Raw genomic sequence first — 20115 nt, 5'->3', positions numbered from 1 at the left:
ATACTATGACTTTTTTTCCTGATTTCGGACGACACACTTTTTACTATGACAGTTTTTAACGTTTTTTTTTATGAATTTGGACAACATGCTATACTATGAAAATTTTTCATGATTCTGGATGACATGTTTTACTATGATTTTTTTTTTTATGTCTTCAGTCGACATACGATACTTTGACTTTTTCTTTTGCAGTTTCAGACGTCATACTACATACTATGAGGTTTTCTCATGGTTATGCTCGATATAGTATACAAAGTTTTTTTATGATTTCGGACGACATGGTATTCACGTGTTCAGTTTTTTTTAATATTGTACTCTGACATTTTTAACTTTTTTTTTTTTTTTTTAAATCAGATTTCTTTTCCACATACTGTGTTTTGACTTTTATTTTTTGAATTTTTCTTTCTATATACTATAATATGATTGTAGTAAAACTTTATTTTCATGCTGCACTGGGATTTTTTTTTTATATATTAATGTATGAATTAAGTTTTTCCTGTACATGCTATAGTGTTTAAAAGAATCCTAGTAAAGTATGTCAACAAAATCTGAGTTAAAAAAGTCATCGTATTAAACAGAAAAAAGAAACAGTTGAAAAATCATAATACAGAACGTCGACAAAATGTTACTAAAACTTCATGAATGTAGAAAAAAAATATCAAAAGAAGCCACAGCAAAAGTTTTTATTTGCAGCACTTTATGAAAGCACTTGGTGAAATGTATTTTATCAGGGTAAAGCCCTTCAGATGTATCATGTCCTTTACAATGAGCTGAGTGGATCAAATAACGAGCTCACTGACTGAACGGGAACAAAGAGAGAGAGAAGCAGTGATGTAAAAATCAATGAGGTTTATTTGCAGTCACAATGCTTACACTATATGTAGCAGACATCCAAACAACTCAAACAGCTATTCACTCTATGGACCCAACACATTCACATCAGGGACACAAACCAAAAAATTAGAAACTCAATAAACATCCATGAGTGCTGACATGGTTAGAAATGAGCTAGTTGTCACAAACAGTTAGCAGCAACATCGTAGAGAGTAACACAAGTTGCTAATAGACTCCACTCCTGCTTCTCTTTTTACACTGCTCTGACTCGGGTCCGTTCTTCAGATATTTAAAACTAAACTGGATTCCTTCAAAAGGAGCTCAGACGTCTCGATAAACTATCCGTCGTCCTTATTTTATCCTGTACGGTGGCACAGACCGCGGCTGTTTGAGCTCCATCGTGGGTTCGCAGCACCATGAGACGCCACATACACACCAGGCAACAGAGAGCCACTACACACACACACACACACACACACACACACACACACACACACACACACAAACACACACACACACATCAGAAGGACTCCGCTGCAGGACCTAAAAGGGGGGCAGTCCCAAAGCCTGGTCCAAGGAATCCAGAGTGTAAACAAAATGGTGGAAACTGCACCCGGCCTACCAGAGGGGAACATGTAGCTGTGACCATGTTGCTTACACGTCAATCAAACAAGCAGGTGTGTGTGCACGAGACCGATTGCACGCCGACGCCGCCACCGCCACCGCCACCGCCACCGCCACCATTTCGTGTGACGCTTTGAGGAGAAAGGCGGAGCAGGGCCAGACCGGACGGGATGTCATAAAGGGAAATGCTGATGTTTTTTCAACCTCAGCGTTGTGTCCGTTCATGCTAACGTCACCTCCTCAGCTGTTAAAAGTCACAAACAAAACTCTGTGGATATCAGGTCGAGCAGCTCGCGTCTCCGGAAGATTTACAATCAACTTCATATAAATCACTTCAAACTGGAGCTGCAGCTAAAAATAATCAGCAGCTGTTTTTATTATTTGTTTGTTTTTCAGCCCAGTAGCCAAAACAAAATGTCCGCCCTGTTTGTTTCTGCAAACCACAAATATGTTTTACGTTTCACACGTTTCATATTAACGTTTCTAAAGTGACGCAGTACCTGAGCTGACTCTGACAGGGACAGTGGATGGCGTGAAACCTCGGCAAGACGCACGCCAAGCTTCAAAGCACTTTCCGAAACGACTAAATGCCATAAACGGTTGTTTATTGTTTTACAATATTGTTTTACTCATTCTTACTTTTCCAGCGGGGACTGTGCCCCCAAAAGGTGATCTTTACTGAACCATAACCAAGTGTACCTAAACTTACGGTAACCACAGCGTTGTTGAACGTTTTAACGTAGCCGCTACATATTAATGAACAAATGTAACGCTGCTGTGGTCTGCAGAAACCTACGATGCTAACATTTTTCTGCCGGTTGGGTTGTTTTCTTTCAATAAATATTCAGTTTTTCTGATGTAATGATTTGTTGTTTTTGTCTCTTCTGTCAGTGAACTGAAAATATTAAGTTTTGGACTAAATAAAAACATCTGAAGTGGAGCTGAAATTATTGAGATAAATCGACAGAAAAATAATTTGGATACTATTGACTGTTGCATAATTGTTTAAGCTAAAACGTAAAAAAAATTATGTGGCTCAAAACTTCTTATGAATATTGTAACTTTTTAAAATTGTTTTATGTTATGTAAATATATTTGGGATTTGGACATCTGAAGTAGAGCTCAAACAATCGATTGACAACAATTTATTTTTAAAATATTTTGGCAATCGCATCATTGAAGCATTTTCTATAAAGCTAAAATTTAAATTCAAGCTTCGCAAATGTTTTGCAAATTTTCTGAATATCTTCCGTTATTGTCATTAAATATATTTAGGTTTGGACAAAATAAAACATTAGAAGTAGAGCCGATCATGACGTGATTAACTGAGCGATAGAAAATAATTTGGAAACTATTTTGAAAACGCTTAATCGTTTATGCTGACGTGTAAAAAGAGCTTTTTAAATATGAATATTTTCTCAGCTTTTCTACTGTAAAATAAAATATGTTTGGATTTTGGACAAGTAGAGCTGAAACGATCAGTCGATTAATCGATCAACAGAAAATGATTCAATTATTTTGACAACCGCAATTTTATGAAACTAAAACGTAAAGTGAAGCTTTTTAAATAAATATGGACTGCTGGTTGGACAAAACTGGGAAACTGTGACGGTGTTTCTGGATGTGTTCTGTTTTTTTCTTTTTTACAATTTCTCAACATTTTATGGACTAAATGATTAAATCAAGAAAATCTGCAGATTTTACGGGCGGTGGCTCTTTCCCATCTTCAGCTTTCTGTTTTGTCTTTATTTCCTGCCACAGACACTTGATCAGGCTCAGTGCTGCTGTACTGACTGGTTCATGTAGGCAGAAAGGTCAATAAAAAGATTTGGGGTAAAAAACAAAACAAAAAACAAACAAAACAAATCTGTAGATAACTCAATGAAAATATGATTCATAAAATAAGTTTGTTATCACTGCAGATGAAAAATGTTCAGCTGCAGTTTTACTGTTTGAGCTGCAATGATGCATCGAATATTCTTCAACTGTGAAATTAATCCTCAACTGATCTGATGTAAAATAAAAACGTAAAAAAAAAATGATTCCAGCTTCTTAAAAATTGAATATTTTCTGGTTTCTTTCTTCTGTGACAATAACTGCATGTCTTTAGGTTGTGGACAAAACGAGATGTGAGGACGTCATTTTGGGTTTTTGGAAAACAGGACATATTTACCATTTTCTGATATTTTATAAACCAAACAACTGATCAATAAATCAAGAAAATAATCAGATCAATCGACAATAAAACTAATCGTTCGCTGCAACTACTACAGGAAACTATTTTCAGTCAAACGTTTGAAATGATTTAAGCTGAAGTGAACAATTATTAACATTATCATGCATTAATCTTTAAATTGTTTTCTTGTTTATTGAACTGTGTTGTCACGTGGACAAAAGTTTAAACAGTTTATCCTGCGATCTTTAGCTTCACTGGTTGAAAGTTTCTTAACAATTAAAAGTTTCAGACCGTTAGAGGTTTAAAATGTCTGAAAATATTGTTTGTTTTTCCCACCAACAGTCAGAAAATATTCAGTTTACCGTCAGCGAAGAAAATTAACGGATTTTCACATTTCAGAAACTGGAATCAGACTCGTTGATACTTTTGCTTGAAAAGTGATATTTCACAAAATTGTTAACTTTTTCAGATTTTCTTTAATGTCTGCTTCATTTCTTGAGAGTTTCTGGATCATTTTAGACGTTTCAGACCGTTGAGTGTATTAAATGTCCCAAATATTTAAAAACTCAAAAACCCAAAAGACATTCAGCTTCCTGTCACTGAGGAGCAAGAGAACAGAAACATTCTAAGAAGCTGGATCTGCAGTGTGACCAAAACCATAAATTATGACGACGACTAATCGATTAAAGAGGAATTTGATGTGTTGAAGGAGTTCAACTATATGTGAGAAAAAAGTTGAATAAATCTTTGTTTTAATCTGTGTTTTTCTTGAGAAGTGACCAAAATGTTAAATGATCAAAACTGCAATAACTGAGTGATTAAAACAGAGAAATTTGATGCAGTGGGAGAGTTCGACTGCATGTATGAAAAAAGTTGAATAAATCTGTTTTAATCTTTTTGTTTTTTAAGCAACCAAACTGATAAATGATCTAAATGACATTAACTGATGAAAGAGGAATAAGAGATGTCGAGGGGAGTTTGTCTGCATGTTATAAAAGCTGAAAACTTGAAAAATCTGTTTTAATCTGTTTTTTTCTTAGAAAATGAGCAAAACAATAAATTATCAAAACTTCAGTAACTGATCTGTGCCTGACTTTATATGAACACAGTTGAATAAATCTGTTTCACTTCCTGCTTTTTTCTTTGAAAAGTGACCAAAACAATAATCAAAATGTCATTAACTGAACAATTAACGATGAATTAGACGTGTCGGCGGAGTAACATCGCATGTATAGAAAAATAATAAACCTTCAAATGATTTCAATATAATTTAAATGTATCTGGTCGGTGGACAAATATATATAAACAGGACAGTGAGGCAGGGTTTGTGTTTCATCTTTGCTTCATATCTTGATCATTTCAGTCGTTTTAAACCGTCAAAACAAATTTGTTTGTTTTTCTGACCAACAGTCCAAAACCCAAAAATATCCAGTTTACCGTCAGTGAGCAGGAAAATAAGTTGATTTACACATTTGAGAACCAGAGACGTGTCGATTCTTTTTCTTGTGGCCAAAGTGAGAAATTACAAAATTGTTCATGTTTTCAGATTTTCATCTAAACTTTGCTTCGTTTCTTGAATTTTTCTGAATAAATTATAAAGTTTTGGGTGTGTTTCAAAAACAAGTTTCATGGTTTGAGTTTCTTCTTGAAAAGTGACTCAAATTATAAATGATCAAAACTGCACTGACCAGAGTTCCCAAACATTTTCACCAATGAATTTTCAAAACTTCTCTGTAATATTTTTCCCCATTTCCTTTCAGTAGTTTAGAACAGGTCGGCCTCTATAGCAATACCACCTTAAATTACTAAACGAGCAGCAAACTGCTACACTTTCATATTCACAACGCTGACTAGCTGCATGTGCCGACAGACCCGACCGGCACACACGAGTTCTTCACTAAACCTCAGCTAGTATTATAAGGAACATATTTTGTTGGACATGTTTTGTTTTTTTCTGAGCAGATTTTAAACACCTATCAAAGAAACTGATATTCAAAACCTTCAGTTAATTCCAGGCCTGAAAAACAGCCTCTCTAGTTTCGCAATTTTCCAGGAATTTCAGGGCCGTGATCTGACGTCTGATTACAGATGTGTTGAGTTCGACTGCATGTGTGAAACAAGTTGAATAAATATGTTTGAATCAATTATTTTGGCTCCAGTTTGAAATGATTTCTCTGAACACACACACACACACACGATTGTATCACAGATGACCACGACGTCGGGTCGGCGGAGACACAACGCGAGGCTGAAAACTAGCAGGATTGTCCCTTTAGCGCCCGTCGAGCCTGCTGCCGCGAGGGACGTGGCTATTTACATCACTTCAACCAGAGACTTGAGTAAAATGTACAACGTGGATGCTCTGACTCTCCCTGTCTGTTAGTGTGTACCTCTTTTTCTTCATGCTGACAGCTCTGCAGCCTGAGTGCTCCCCCTCACCTCCCCCGTCACCTCCTCGCCAGCTCCCCACGCAGACAGACAGTTGCACTAACTCACTACACTGTAAAAAGCTCAATCACACGGTTTTTGTTTTGTTTTTTTGTGTTTTTCCTCAACTCATCTTTGTGTTTTAAATTCGATCATTATAAACATTGTTCAAAATGTTACGAAAAAAAATGTACACTTGGTTTGTTGTGTGTTTTTCTATACAAGGCAGGCAGAAGCGGATTACTACGTTTACCGGCGTTTGTCCCCTTCCTCGCCCCCTCCTCACCTCCTGTCGCGCCCTCTCCTTCCTCCCTCTGACCTCCTCACCCCTCCGCCGTCAGGAGACGAGTTAGACCATCGCTTTAAAATAGATCTGTATATATTTATATATGCTTATATCAAAAAGGAGTGGGAGGAGGAGGGGGGGTCCCGTACGTGGTGTCGGGGTGAGGAGACGATCCCCAGGCATCCGGGCCCAGGGAGGGAGGGAGGGGGGAGGCTGATGCAGAGAGGGGGGAGGCGGGGAGGCTGTGGAGGAGCGGGGGAGGGGCGGTGAGCTCTGTCTGCAGCTGGGTGGTAAGACTCGTCTGTGTGGAATGTCAGCTCATCATGTCGTTGCTGTTGACGCCGTATGTCGAGTTCTTCATGCTGTCGTTCACCTCCCTCCTGAAGACAGACAGGTTCTGGGTAAACCTGCACACACACACACACACACACACACACAGTTACCATGAGGGTCAAATATTGGACATATCCTTACAGTACTTGAAGGCTGCAGGATTGTCATCAGTTGTATTTTACAGACAGAAGATAAGACACCTCTGATCAACACGTGTGATGCGTCCACATATTTAAAATCCCATCAGAGTGTCTGGAAACTAGAAAAGTGAACGCAGCAGCGTGCAGATCTCCAGCAGGCGGCAACCTGAGCTGACCACAATTCTTCCCCTTCCATCAGATGCGGCGCAGCGCGACTCAAGAGGAAATAAAAATACACGTTTTGTCTATTTTTGACGGCGCTGAGACGCTTTGCACAGAGCAGATCGATTTCTGCTGCAAACACAAACTGTATGAGACATCAGGAGTTTGCAGGCTGGTTTTTGGGGTTGTTGTGGCCTGAAATAGGATCTCGAAACAGGATCACAATAAAATGGATGTCGATGAGGAAGATGAACTATAGTCATCATTACTGGACATGGACAGGCAGAGATAGATCCAAACAGCGTGACACGCAGCAGAAGTTAACAGACAGCTGTCAGTCAGTCTGCAGTGTTGGGGAAGTTTGTACTGAGGTGAGGAGGAAGTGAACGTAGCGCGGACATAACGAAAAGAGGGGAGAATGAGTGGAAGAAGAGCTCCTGTTACCCCCAATCTGGAGGAGGTTTGGCTACACAATACACCTGTTCCATCACCTGAGAAGTTGGCGTCCCAGCGACGACACTGGGAGCATGTTCAACGGCCGAGCACGTCTGCTGCTGTGGACTGTGCTAGAGGACTACGTTTCAAGGTCGGCTGAATCTGTGTGACCTAATACGATCCCGACATCCTGAAATCCAGGTGTATGATGTATGATGTCAGTGACTTACCTGTCTCTGTTCTTTGTTAGTAGATTTCTCTCTATTCCCTCCATCAAGTTCTCGAAACATAAGTGCATGGCTTGCTGCTTCTCTGGAGGCTGACTGTTGACGATGCTGTTCCTCAGGTCAGCGAAATACTGCAGGACACACAAACACACAAGTTAACACACACACACAAACACACAAGTTAACACACACACACACACACACACACACACACACACACACACACACACAGTGTAAGAGTGATGGTTACCTTCTCGTTGAGCAGGATGAGGCCTAACAGAGGTCGAGACATGGACCACTGGTTCCTACAGTCCTCGAAGATGATGATGTTCAACACTGTGGACAGCATCTGCACAACAATAAACAACAACAACAATCAGCACCAGTCTGAGCACTGAGCAAACTTCCTGCATGTGCTTCACAATAAAAGTATTTCAATGTGAAGGTCACAGTGGGCTTTTACTGTGAGCTTTGGTTCAGGTCTCAGCAAATCACCCCAGATGTCCCTCTAAACAGCAACACTCCCCAGCTCCTCCTGGAGGATCCTGAGGTGTTCCCAGACCAGATGAGGTCTATAATCCGGGTCTGGGTCTGCCCCGGGGCCTCCTACCAGCTGGACCAGGAGGATCCTGATCAGATGTTGAACCACCTCAACATGAAGGAGCAGCGGCTCTACTCCAAGCTCCCTCTTCACCACGATGGTCCGGTGCAGCACCTGCATCACTGCACCAAACCACCGATCCATCTCACGTCCCATTCTACCCTCACTCATGAACAAGGCCCCAAGATACTTGAACTCCCTCGCTTGCGGCAGTAACTCTCTCTCAACCCTGACGTTTGTGCCAAATTTAAGAAATTCGCTCAAGGCCTTCTTGGGATGTCATGTTTAAAAGAATGAGATGGATAAGGCTATAGGGACCGTGACCTTCAACCTCCAAATTCTAATCACCTCAAGATGTCCTGGAGATTTCACATTGACAAAGACAGATGAGGTCACAGTGACCGCTGACCACCAAATTCAAGAGTTGATCCTTGACTCCAAGTGGACGTTTGTGCCAAATTTAAGAAATTCTCCCAGGGCCTTCCTGGCATATCATCTTTAAAAGAATGCGATAGACAAGGTCACAGTGACCTTCACCTTTGACCACCAAATTCTTATCAGTTTATCTTTGAGTCCAAGTGGACGTTTGTGCCGAGTTTGAAAAAAAAAAACCCCCAACAACCTCCAAGTGTTGACATATAATGTTTACAAGAATAAGACAGATGAGGTCTCCGTTGATCCTTGACTTAAAGTGGCTGTTTGTGCCGAACTTAGAGAAATTCTCTCAAGGCCTTCTTGGGATGTCATGTTTAAGAGAATGAGATGGATGAGGTTATAGTGACCTTGACCTTCAACCACCAAATTCTTATCAGTTCAATGTTGAGTCCGAGTGGATGTTTGTGCCACATTCAAAGAAATTCCCTCAAGGAGTTCTGAGGATATTGCATTAACAAGAATGCGATGGACGCAGTGACAGTGACCTTGACCTTTGAGCATTGAATTCTGGTTAGTTCATCTCTGACTCAGTGATGTTTGTGCAAAATTTGAAAAAATATTTCTCAGGGCTTTCTTGAGATTTTACTTTTACAAGAACGGGACAGACAACCTGAAACATAATGCTTCCAGCTATCACCGGCACGGAGGTGTAAAAAGTCAGACTGGTACGTTTGTGCTGAAGTGACGAGGAAACGTGTCCTGACCTGCTGGATCATCTCGGGGTGCTGCTGCATGATGTGGAGGAAGCGGTCGTCCGTCGCCATGGGAGTGGGACGCTTCTTGGTGGAGCGAGACAGCTGCTTGAACAGGTAGGTCACTATGTGGTCCAGACTGGAGCAGCAGCCGGTGCACACCATCGTATCTGAAACACACACACTCGGATATGTCACACACACACACATTGTCACCTGCACACTCCTGAAAACTCAAACTGGAGACAAGTGTTGTTCTTCCTTACCGAGCGCGGTGAGCCCTTCTGATATTGAAGACAGGATGTACATGACGACGTGCGGCTCCAGACTGGCGATGAAGTTCATGTGGTCCTGAGTCAGCACCTCCAGCAGAGAGTAGAAGGACTGGCTGAGCTTCGGGTAGTCCTGCAGGGACACAGGAGTCACACACACATACACAGATCAGGCAACAATAAAACCAGACTGTGCTCCTGTTAGTCCGTCACACATGTATGTATTCTTACTGTCTTCCATAAATAACAATATATAATAACACCAGGTGTGTTGAACTCCTTAATTAAAACCTGAAAACCTAAACAATCTAATTTTAGTGGACTCTCACAAATAAATAAATTACCTGATAAATAAATTAATGTGCCATTACATGTACCAAAAATAATATTAAATATAAATGCAGGCATTCATTTATTGATAAAATGTGCTCATGAATTTTATTTTTATTCTACTTTGCTTCATTATCTATTGATCTTTGGATTAATTCCCCTATTTATTTACTTTTTATATTTAATTTTCCCTTTTAATTATTTGTGTATTTTTAAATGAATGTACTTATTTTTACATTAACATTTAAAAAAAAATCTTTTTAAATCATTTTAAAATGTATTTATTTAGTTTTTCATTTATACATTTTCACTTTTTAGAAATTATATTTAAGTGTATATTTTTTTATGTATTCATTTTACAGTTCTATTCATTTCTTTATTTTTTCAGGTATTTTTCAAAATTAATTTTTAAATAAACTTATTTTCATTTTTTTAAAAAATGTATTTATGTTTTTAAGATTATTTTTTCATTTAATATTCATTTATTTTTGCACATATTGTTTTTTTTTTATTTTTAAAGTTTTTTTTTAATTTAATCATAAATGCATTTATTTATTTATTTTGTCCCTGACAAATATTACCAGAGGTCTCAGACCCCTTCAAGAACACATTTAAAGGTAAAAGTTTATGAGGATCTGAGGATGGAGGTGTTGAACTCTGAACAGACGGAGGCTAATCTGGGAATTCTGTCACAATTTTCTTTTTTGTTTTTGTCAGAAAACTTCAAGTTAAAACCAAAAAACAAACATTTTAATATAAAAAGTCCAAATGAAAAACATTAGCTCTGATTTATCTGGTAAAAAAACAAGATGTAATGTGGAGAGTGTAGAGAAGCAGGTCAGGAGGTTCAAAGTGTCCTGAGTTTTCCCGACGTATTTCATTTATCGATAACCGTGTTGTGATGATGTCATCACGTGTGCTGCTTAACGTACCAGTAAGTCACTGTGAGGGATGGACAGCAGCAGTTTGATGAAGGTCTGTAAGGCGTTATCCAGCGCGTCATCACCGTACAGACGGAAGACCCCGAAGTTGACGTAGTTCCCGCTAAGCACCGCCTTCAGCATGGCGAAACACACGCTGACCCCCTTCAGCTTCACGCCGTACACCTGGTCCTTCGGGACTTCGCCCAGCGTCAGGATACGATTTCCTACAAGACAGACACGACATGGTTTTATTACTGAGACATCTTTGTTTTAATGAGTCTATACCACGTCTGAAAACATTTGTATTTGTACATTGTACGATTTTGTATGTTGGATGTTTGATCTCCTTCCAGGCCTCCGTACTTTATGACACTGATGCTATTTTCTTTAATGTATCACAGCCTGTTGATTCCTCTGATAATGTTATATTGTCAACAACAAATCTGTGACATCAGCAGGAGGAGAGCTAGTTATTGTTAGCTATTAACTGTTAGCAACTAGTTAACAATAGCAATTACGTGTTATAAGCTAGTTAACATCAGCTGTAAGCTTTTATCCGCTGGTTAACAATAGTTGTTTGCTGTTACCAGCTAATTCAAGTTACCTGTTAGCTGATATCAGCTAGTTAACATTAGCTGTTAGTTGTTAGCAGCTAGTAAACATTAGCTGTTAGTTGTTGGCAGCTAGTTAATATTAGCTGTTAGTTGTTGGCAGCTAGTTAACATTAGCTGTTAGTTATTGGCAGCTAGTTAATATTAGCTGTTAGTTGTTAGCAGCTAGTAAACATTAGCTGTTAGTTGTTGGCAGCTAGTAAACATTAGCTATTAGTTGTTAGTGGCTTGTTAACATTAGCTGTTAGTTGTTGGCAGCTAGTAAACATTAGCTATTAGTTGTTAGTGGCTTGTTAACATTAGCTGTTAGTTGTTGGCAGCTAGTAAACATTAGCTGTTAGTTGTTAGCGGCTTGTTAACAATAGCAATTTGGTGTTAAAAGTTAGTTGACATTAGTTAGGAGCTGTTATCAGCTGGCTAAAATTAGCTGTTAGCAGCTAGTTAACTATAGCAATTAGGTGTTATAAGCTAGTTAACATTAGCTGTTATCAGCTAGCTAACGATAGCTGTTAGCTATTATCAGCTGGTTAACAGCAGTTGTTAGCTGCTAGTTAGCATAAGCTGTTAGTTGTTAGCAGGTAGTTAACATAAGCTGTTTGCTTTTATCAACTAACGTTAGCTGTTAGCTGTTAGCTGTTGGAGGAACTAACAGCTCACAGAGGTTACATTGAGTTACATTCTGATGCGTTCAAGCTCTACTCAGTAAAAATGAGTATTAGGTGAAGGTTTATTAAACTGTTTTCATGATGTATTCAATGTAATATTGTAAAACGTAGTTTTTGGTGAGAAATTTGAATAATTCAGCCGTTTGAAGGAGAAACGTGTCGATGTTTTTACAGTAATATAAAACTGACTAGTGACCAAGACCTGTACTATTTTACATACTCCTGTGCCACCTCCAGTGCTTCCAGAGCAGTAGTGTTTGGGCTGTGTCTCTCATCAGCAGTCTTTGTTCTCCAGATAAAATATAACGCATAAACTGATTTAACAATTTCTAATAACACTGAAAGTAAACTTTTTGAGTGTCTTATTTTTAGGTATATTTTTAAGTATATCTTATTATATAATGTCTTATTTTTGACGTTTCCTTTTTTAGTACATATTTAATATATTTAATTTTGAACCCTCTGGGCCTCCATACAGCAGCAGGTCAGTGTTGCTGCCTCAGCGTACCGTAGGTCGTGATCATCTTGCTGGTTTCTCTGAACAGCAGGATGCCGTTGGGTGACGACACGTCAAACTGTAGCCTTTGGGATCTACAAACAAAAACAAAAACAAAAACAGAACAGTCAGTCATCAATAATCAGTCTGAGGGAGAAGTGATGTATGACTTATTTATCATGTGAAGCATCGTACGGAGCGTTCACACCAAACCTGTTTGGTTCAGCTGAAACAATCTGGTGTTCAAACCTGCTCTAAGACTGGTGGTTTGTTTGTGGTTTAAAAGTGAAACAGAACAAACCTGTTGATTATAAATAAAATACCCCTGATGGTCGCCACTCTGACGGTGGTAGTCCCAGCAACAGAAACTGGTTTCCACTGACAACTCAACAAAGGAGTTGCTGTGTTGTTGTTGTATCCCTCCGCCAGCCAAGTTGCACTCACAGTTTACATCTATGTCTGAGGATGCTTCAGACACATCTTCCTTGAGGTAGCACATACCCTTAAACATGTTTGGTGAGGTCACAGTGACCTTAAACATGTTTGGTGAGGTCACAGTGACTTTAAACATGTTTGGTGAGGTCACAGTGACCTTAAACATGTTTGGTGAGGTCACAGTGACCTTCGACCGCCAAAATCTAATCAGTTTATCTTTGAGTCTGAGTGGACGTTTGTGTCACATGTTTAGAAATGCCCTCAAGGTGTTCTTGAGGTATAACCTTCACAAGAAGGAGACAGACGGGGGCACAGAAACCTTTGACCACCAGATTCTAAACAGTTCATTGTTGAGCCCAAGTCGTCATTTATGCCAAATTTGAATAAATTCCCTCAAGGCCTTCTTGGGATATCATGTTTCAGAGAATGAGACGAACAAAGTTATAGTGACCTTTACCTTTGACCACCAAATTCTAATAAGTTCATCTCTGAGTCCAGGTGAATGTTGTTTTTTTTTGCCGAATTTGAAAAAAAATTCCTCAATGTGTTTTTGAGATATCAGTTTACAAGAATAAGACAGAATAGGTCACAGTGTCCTTTGACCACCAAAATTGAATTAGTTCATCCTCAATTCGGAGTGGATGTTTGTGCCAAATTTAAGAAATTCCCTCGAGGTGTTCTTAAGGTATTACGTTCACAAGAATGAAACCGACGGGGTCATAGAAACCTTTGACCACCAAATTCTAAACAGTTCATTGTTGAGCCCAAGCTGATGTTTGTGCCAAATTCAGAAAAAAAAAGAGAAAACTTTTAAAAAATCCCTCAAGATGTTCTTGAGATATCGCGTTTGCAAGAATAAGACAGACGAGATCACAGTGACCTTTGACCACCAAATTCTAATTTGTTAATCCCTGACTTAAAGTGGTTGTTTGTGCCAATTCAAGAAATCCCCTCAAGGGGTTCTTGACATATTAGGTTCACAAGAATGCGCCGGACAGAGTCACAGTGATCTTCACATTTGAGGGCTAAATTCTGATTATTCATCCTTAACACAAAGTGGACGTTTGTGCCAAATTTAAAGAAATTTCTTCAAAGCCTTCTTGAGATATTGTGTTCACAAGAATGGGACAAATAACCTGAAAACACAATGCTTCCAGCTATCACCGGCACGGAGGTGTAAAGGCATGAGATGTCGCATTCACACAAATGGAACGTACGGATTTACAATACACCACAATAATATAAATAACCAGCGCCAATTCATCAGTCAATGAGAATGTGTGTGTGTGGGCGGGGCATAAGCACATACAGCCAGCAGCAGCAGCGACCCACCGTCTGACACCGGTACACTGTGAGGACGGAAACAGAGGGCTCTGTGGGGACAGAGCACCTGCTGCAGCAAGCCAACATGCCGTCTGTGGTCATTTTGACTTGACCAGCTGACTTCACTACAAGCTGATTGGCTGTTGAAAGAGGTGACGTGCTTTAAAACCAGCCGCCGGCCATTTGACCAGCTGAGTGTCAGGTGACATCATCAGCCGGCTTGAGTCGAGCTCAGACCGGCCAGTTCACACCGCTAACACTTTTCTCTGTGACGTTCTAAAACGGTTTCGTCTGGCTGTGAATCTTTGGTCTGAACTTGACATCACACTCGTCCCTCTGCTTCTGAAGTAACCAGTCACTGTTTAAGGTCGTGCGTCATCGAGCGCGTTTACCTGTTGTGAACGAGCTCCGCCATGAGTTTGAGGACAGGTGTGGTGCATGCTGGGTCGTGGTACCACAGCTCTATGGCCCTCTGCAGGATGGGCATGTAGGCTGGATATCTGTGGCTCTGAGTTAAGGACGGATCTTTAAAGGAATGTGATGAATAACAAACATTATTTCAGCTCAGTGTTTGACGACAGATCTGAGGTCAGCTGAAGGATACATCCAGTCAAACAACATCATGAAGCTCGTCTTGGCGTTGAAGGCGAACGCGATGCCTCGCAGGTCTCGGACCAAACCCACCAGAGTCCTCTACAGGAAACAAGAGAAGAAAAGGAGAACCTTCAGAATAAAACACCTCTGACAATAAAGCTGGAACATGTATAGCTATCATAAGTTAATAAACCCAAATGTTATAAAACAGCACACTATATGACTCACACAAGAGAATTAAATTAGCTAATTAATAATTTTATTTCTACATTGTGTCTTTAACTTATTAATTCAATGATTTTAACTACTAACTGATCCGTCTGCACATCATATTCTTTTATTATTTTCTTGTTTTATTTTCTTTTAACATAAATGTCATAAAAAATAAATGAAATTAAATTAAGAAAAAAGAAATACTCGTCACAGTTTCCTAAAGCCCAAAATGATGATATGAAAATGTCTGAATACAAAAATTTATTTTACATTTTATATCACATATAGCAAAAAAATCCTCGGGGTTTAGGGACTGTTTGTTATTCATGAGAGGGGAGGAGGTGGTGCAAAAAGGGGGAGACATGTCAATTAGAGGAGACGTATACACATTTAAATGGCTGCATTTTGTTTTTATTTTACTGTCAATTTCTTAAGTAAACATGCTGTCTAAACTCGACGTTATTTTCTTTAAAAATCGGCAAAATTGCATCATTAGGATGGAAAGAATGATTTTTTCTGTTAGACTGCAACAGGACAAGTTTTTGAAAAGATAGGAAGAACTGGATGGTGTACATTAAACCTGGTCTTTGTTCGTAAGTTTAAGGTGAATTTATCTCCTTTTGAGTCGTTTTATTTTATCTTTAATTGATCTTTTATTCTTGTTTATAAAGTGATTAGAGCATCATGAAGACACACCCCAACATTCTGGTTCATATGTGGAGTTCAGGTTCTTTTTTGTATTAGTTTTTCCATGTTCATACCTATATTTAGGTTTACTTTGGTTGTCCACTGTGTCCTACAGAGGGCCTGGAAATATAAGGCTATAAACCCTTTGAGTATGATGAAGCTGTCTGACTGGGCCCCGAAATAACTAAATAGTTAGAGAATTAAGTATGCTCATATAAGTGGATTTATTTCCTAAATATAATGACACAAATCAACCCAACAGGGAAACACATTAAAGGTACAGAAATGGACTGAAGTGAAACAACTTAACCCCGTCTATGTGACTCACTGACCCAGCCTGTTATATTTGGAGCTATTCATTTCTCAAAGATCGTCTGTTTTTCTTTCTTTTCTCTTTTTTTGCATTTCATTCTATAACACATATAAGTTTATAAAGAATGTGTTCAAAAAGAGGGTTAAAAATAAACATGACACCATTTATCAGCCAGAAATTGTAAAAACAGAAATTATTGTTGTATTTAAATTTCTGACGGCTCTTGGACACATCATGTGTGACGAATGCTTCTGTCAGAAAAAAACAAGACAAAAATAAAACACATAACTGAATCTGAGTTTAAAATACTTAAAAAGAAAAAAATTATTTTGTTCTGATTCTCATGTAAAACGTAAAATGTTTGCACAAACTAACCAGCGGCACGACAAGATTGAAAGACTGAGGCTTTTTTCAACTCCAGGATTTCATCTTTAACTTTTAACTTTCAAACATCACAGGGTGAGTTTTAAATATATAATATCTCATTTATGGCAGAGGGGTGAAACATTTTCCGCCAGTCACTCAGCGAGGATTAAGGAAAAACATTTGTAGCTTAAGGGATGGTAAAAAAAAAAAAAAAAAAAAAAAGTCAGCCCCCTCCTCTGACACACAAAGAACAGTCCCTAAGTGACTTGAACCAATGAGCCCTTTTCACTGATTAATACATCAGTGAAAAGGAAATGGTCAATTTATTATCTGACTAGGATTAAAATTAGGGATGCACGATATATATCGGTCCAATAACTGGACATTTTTATAATAATGCAATATTCTGATAATCAAAATTATAGCTGATAAACAGCACCGATAATATGAAGTTTTATATTTTACAGTATTGTAAGCAAACAGCATGCAGTGTGTGTGTGTGTGTGTGTGTGTGTGTCACCTTGGCTTCCTGTTCGTTGAAGGTGTTCGTACTCAACATCTGAGCCACAGTTTCAAACGCAGCCGTCAGAGGCAACATGAACTGTTCAAACTGGTCCTCGTCCTCACCTACACACACACACACACACACACACACACACACACACACACACACACACACACAAAAGACAGTCTGTTAACACAGAATGGGGGGACAGAATTGTCTCACCCTCAAGCCACCCCAGGACGTAGCAGCAGCCCAGAGACGTCTGCATGAACAGGACTGTGGACAGGACAGGTGTGACGTCTGAGAACGTGTTATGTGCGTGACCCACTGTGAGAGAATTCTGTGACGTTATTCCGCCTCTCTGTTCTGTATAAAAGGTACAGTTGTGGAGTTGGGGGACAGAGTTGTCTCACGGACGTAGTGACAGTGCCAAATCGACGTCTGTGTTAAGGGACAGCTGGCAGGACGGGACCATGATGGACGGGTGTGACGTCTGAGGACGTGTTATGTGTGTCACTCAATGTTGGGAGATTTAAGTAGCTGTTAGCAGTTAGCAGCTAACTCAAAGACAAATTGCAGCAGCTTGAAACGTCCTCAAACTGTGAAACACTGAGGTCCAGGAGCTCCTTAACCTCCGAGCAGAGGACGAGACCAGCTGCCATATAACAGGGACGCTAAATGATTGTTGACATGTGATGTCATTGTTGTTGTTTATAAAGAGCTGCTGACACGTTTGTTATATGTCACACTAGAGGCCAACGCTGCTGTGTTACATGTCACGGCTCTTTCGATGCCATGATGCCATCATGCTGCCTAAAAATCACACACTAGAGTGTCATGATGCCATCGCCGTTTGGTTCTGTGTAAAAATACAAAGGCGGCACAAAGATGGGACTTGGTGGCGGCTCTGTGGCGCCATCTCTGGGTAACAAGGTCTATAAATAAAGGCTGACTGAACAGCCACTGTGTGTGCGTGTGTGTGTGTGTGTGTGTGTGTGTGTGTGTGTGTGTGTGTGTGCGTGCGTGCGCTTACCAAGGTCGACCATTAACAGGCGCCCCAGTGCCGTGTAGAAGGTGGTCCGACACCTCATGTCGCTCAGGTTGGACTGGTTGTTGACTCCCAGGAAGGAGAAGTGCTCGCTCTGACAACACGCACACACGCACACACACAGCAGGTTAATAACACCACAGGTCATATGTGACATGTGTCACAGGTGGCGTGTGTTAAGTTTAAACTCACTGTGTGGTTATTCAACATGAACTGGACCGCGCTGAGCTTCACTAGCTTCCTCACACTGCTGTACGTGAACAAACAGGAAGTCAAGGAGAAGACGGACACACACACAGGAAGTCATTACAGTAATGTTATTACGAGTCATGTTTGAGCAGAGAAGATTAAAAAATTAATAATTTAATTTGATAAATATTGATCTTTGTGGTTATTTCTTCAGCAACATTTTTTTATTTCAGCTTCTCAAATGTTGCTTTTCTCTGTTTAATATCTCAGTGAACAGAATATCTTATTATTTTATTTTAAATCTGGCTTTTGATTTGTTAATTAAAATTATAATGTTAATAATAATGAAAAAGACTCATTTTAGACGCAACAGTTGATAATAATCTTTAGATGAATTGACATTTAATCTAACCATCAGCTGCAGCTACAGTCGACACATGCAGGATTTTTTTGAGGCCGATATTTATATTGATATGTGAGTTAATAAAATATATCAGAGATAAATCAGTTAATATTAATCTTCCTTACACAAGGAAAAAAAATAAAATAAAAAAAAATAAAAAAAATTTGATAATTGTGTTTGTTTTTTAACAAAAATAATAGTTTAAAAATAATAATAAATAATTAAATTCAAATACATAATAAATAAATGAATAAAAATAATATATACTTAAATTATAATAATAATAAACAATTGGAAAAAAGGTTAGAAAAATTGTTAGACTTAATAGTTAAAAATAATTGTTAGATAAACTGATAATTAATTTAAAAAAAGAATTAAAATAAATAAATACATAAATAATAATTATACTAATAATAAAGTTATTAAAGTAAAGGTTGAACCATAAAAAGTGAATAAATAAATAAGTAAATTAAATAAGGTAAAGTAAATTAAACGTTAATAAATAAAATAAACAAATAATAAAGAAGTTAATTTTCAATAATAATAATAATAAAATATAAAAACAATTAAAAACTTAAATAAAAATAGTAATACCATTAAATGTTAAACCATTAAAAGTTAATAAATAAGAAAGTAAATTAAAGGTTAATAAATAAAAATAAATAATTTTAAAAAGTTCAATAATAAAAACAACAATAATAATAAAATGTAAAAAAACAAAACAAAAAAATAAAATAAAAATCTTATTATGCTTCTTTTTAAATAACCACACACACACACACACACACACACACACACACACACACACACACACACACACACACACACACACACAGATGAAGGATATCCTAAAGAGAGGTCGTTCAGTAGTTGGAGTGTCTTGGAGGTGATTGGTTCACACTGGCCCCAGTACTTCAAGTTTGTGATGCTGGAACACAGAACAGATTGTTTACAGTGATGTCATCACAGAGTGACCCTGAAGAAGACACTTCCTGTTTATATGACAAGGTTCAACATGAGACCGACATGCCTCATCAGTGATGTCACTTTAATATTTGTTACACAGACAAACATAATCTTACAGCCTTAAGAAATGATCTGTGCCTGAGAGACATGTTTAATTTGTTACTCACATTTTCCCTATAAAGACACTGAGTACCATCGTCTCGTCGTTCAGACCCAGAACTTCTGATAGTCGTCGATAAAGCTGCAGTAAACAATAACAAACAAACACACAGCTCCGTCAGTGTTACCGTCACAATACACACATGTTCATATATGTATTAATATCAGAGGATGTTTCTAATAAAAGGGACAGTTCACCCCAAAATCAGAAACACATATTTTCACTCTAACCTGTCGAGATATTT

The 20115-nt window shown here is 38.5% G+C and overlaps 1 protein-coding gene across 1 annotated transcript in view; it reads right to left on the bottom strand.

Moving 5' to 3' along the window:
* Positions 1–832: 832 nt before the first annotated feature.
* xpo7 (exportin 7) overlaps positions 833–20115 on the bottom strand; it is a 226857-nt gene continuing 207574 nt past the window's right edge. The window contains exons 39-52 of the mRNA XM_050053743.1: positions 19879–19952; positions 19593–19673; positions 18346–18409; positions 18139–18247; positions 17121–17227; positions 15032–15120; positions 14820–14927; positions 12682–12764; positions 10907–11121; positions 9639–9777; positions 9385–9542; positions 7895–7993; positions 7648–7775; positions 833–6754 (exon numbers count right to left, since the gene is read on the bottom strand). Coding sequence (XP_049909700.1) covers positions 6661–6754; positions 7648–7775; positions 7895–7993; positions 9385–9542; positions 9639–9777; positions 10907–11121; positions 12682–12764; positions 14820–14927; positions 15032–15120; positions 17121–17227; positions 18139–18247; positions 18346–18409; positions 19593–19673; positions 19879–19952 — 1548 coding nt within the window. The 3' untranslated portion in view covers positions 833–6660. The remainder of the gene's footprint in view (positions 6755–7647; positions 7776–7894; positions 7994–9384; positions 9543–9638; positions 9778–10906; positions 11122–12681; positions 12765–14819; positions 14928–15031; positions 15121–17120; positions 17228–18138; positions 18248–18345; positions 18410–19592; positions 19674–19878; positions 19953–20115) is intronic.

This window comes from Epinephelus moara, chromosome 9 (assembly GCF_006386435.1).
Source record: "Epinephelus moara isolate mb chromosome 9, YSFRI_EMoa_1.0, whole genome shotgun sequence".
NCBI classification, from domain to species: Eukaryota; Metazoa; Chordata; class Actinopteri; order Perciformes; family Serranidae; genus Epinephelus; species Epinephelus moara.
Note: the sequence above shows the minus strand (reverse complement) of the source record. Positions and strands in the feature narration are given on the sequence as shown.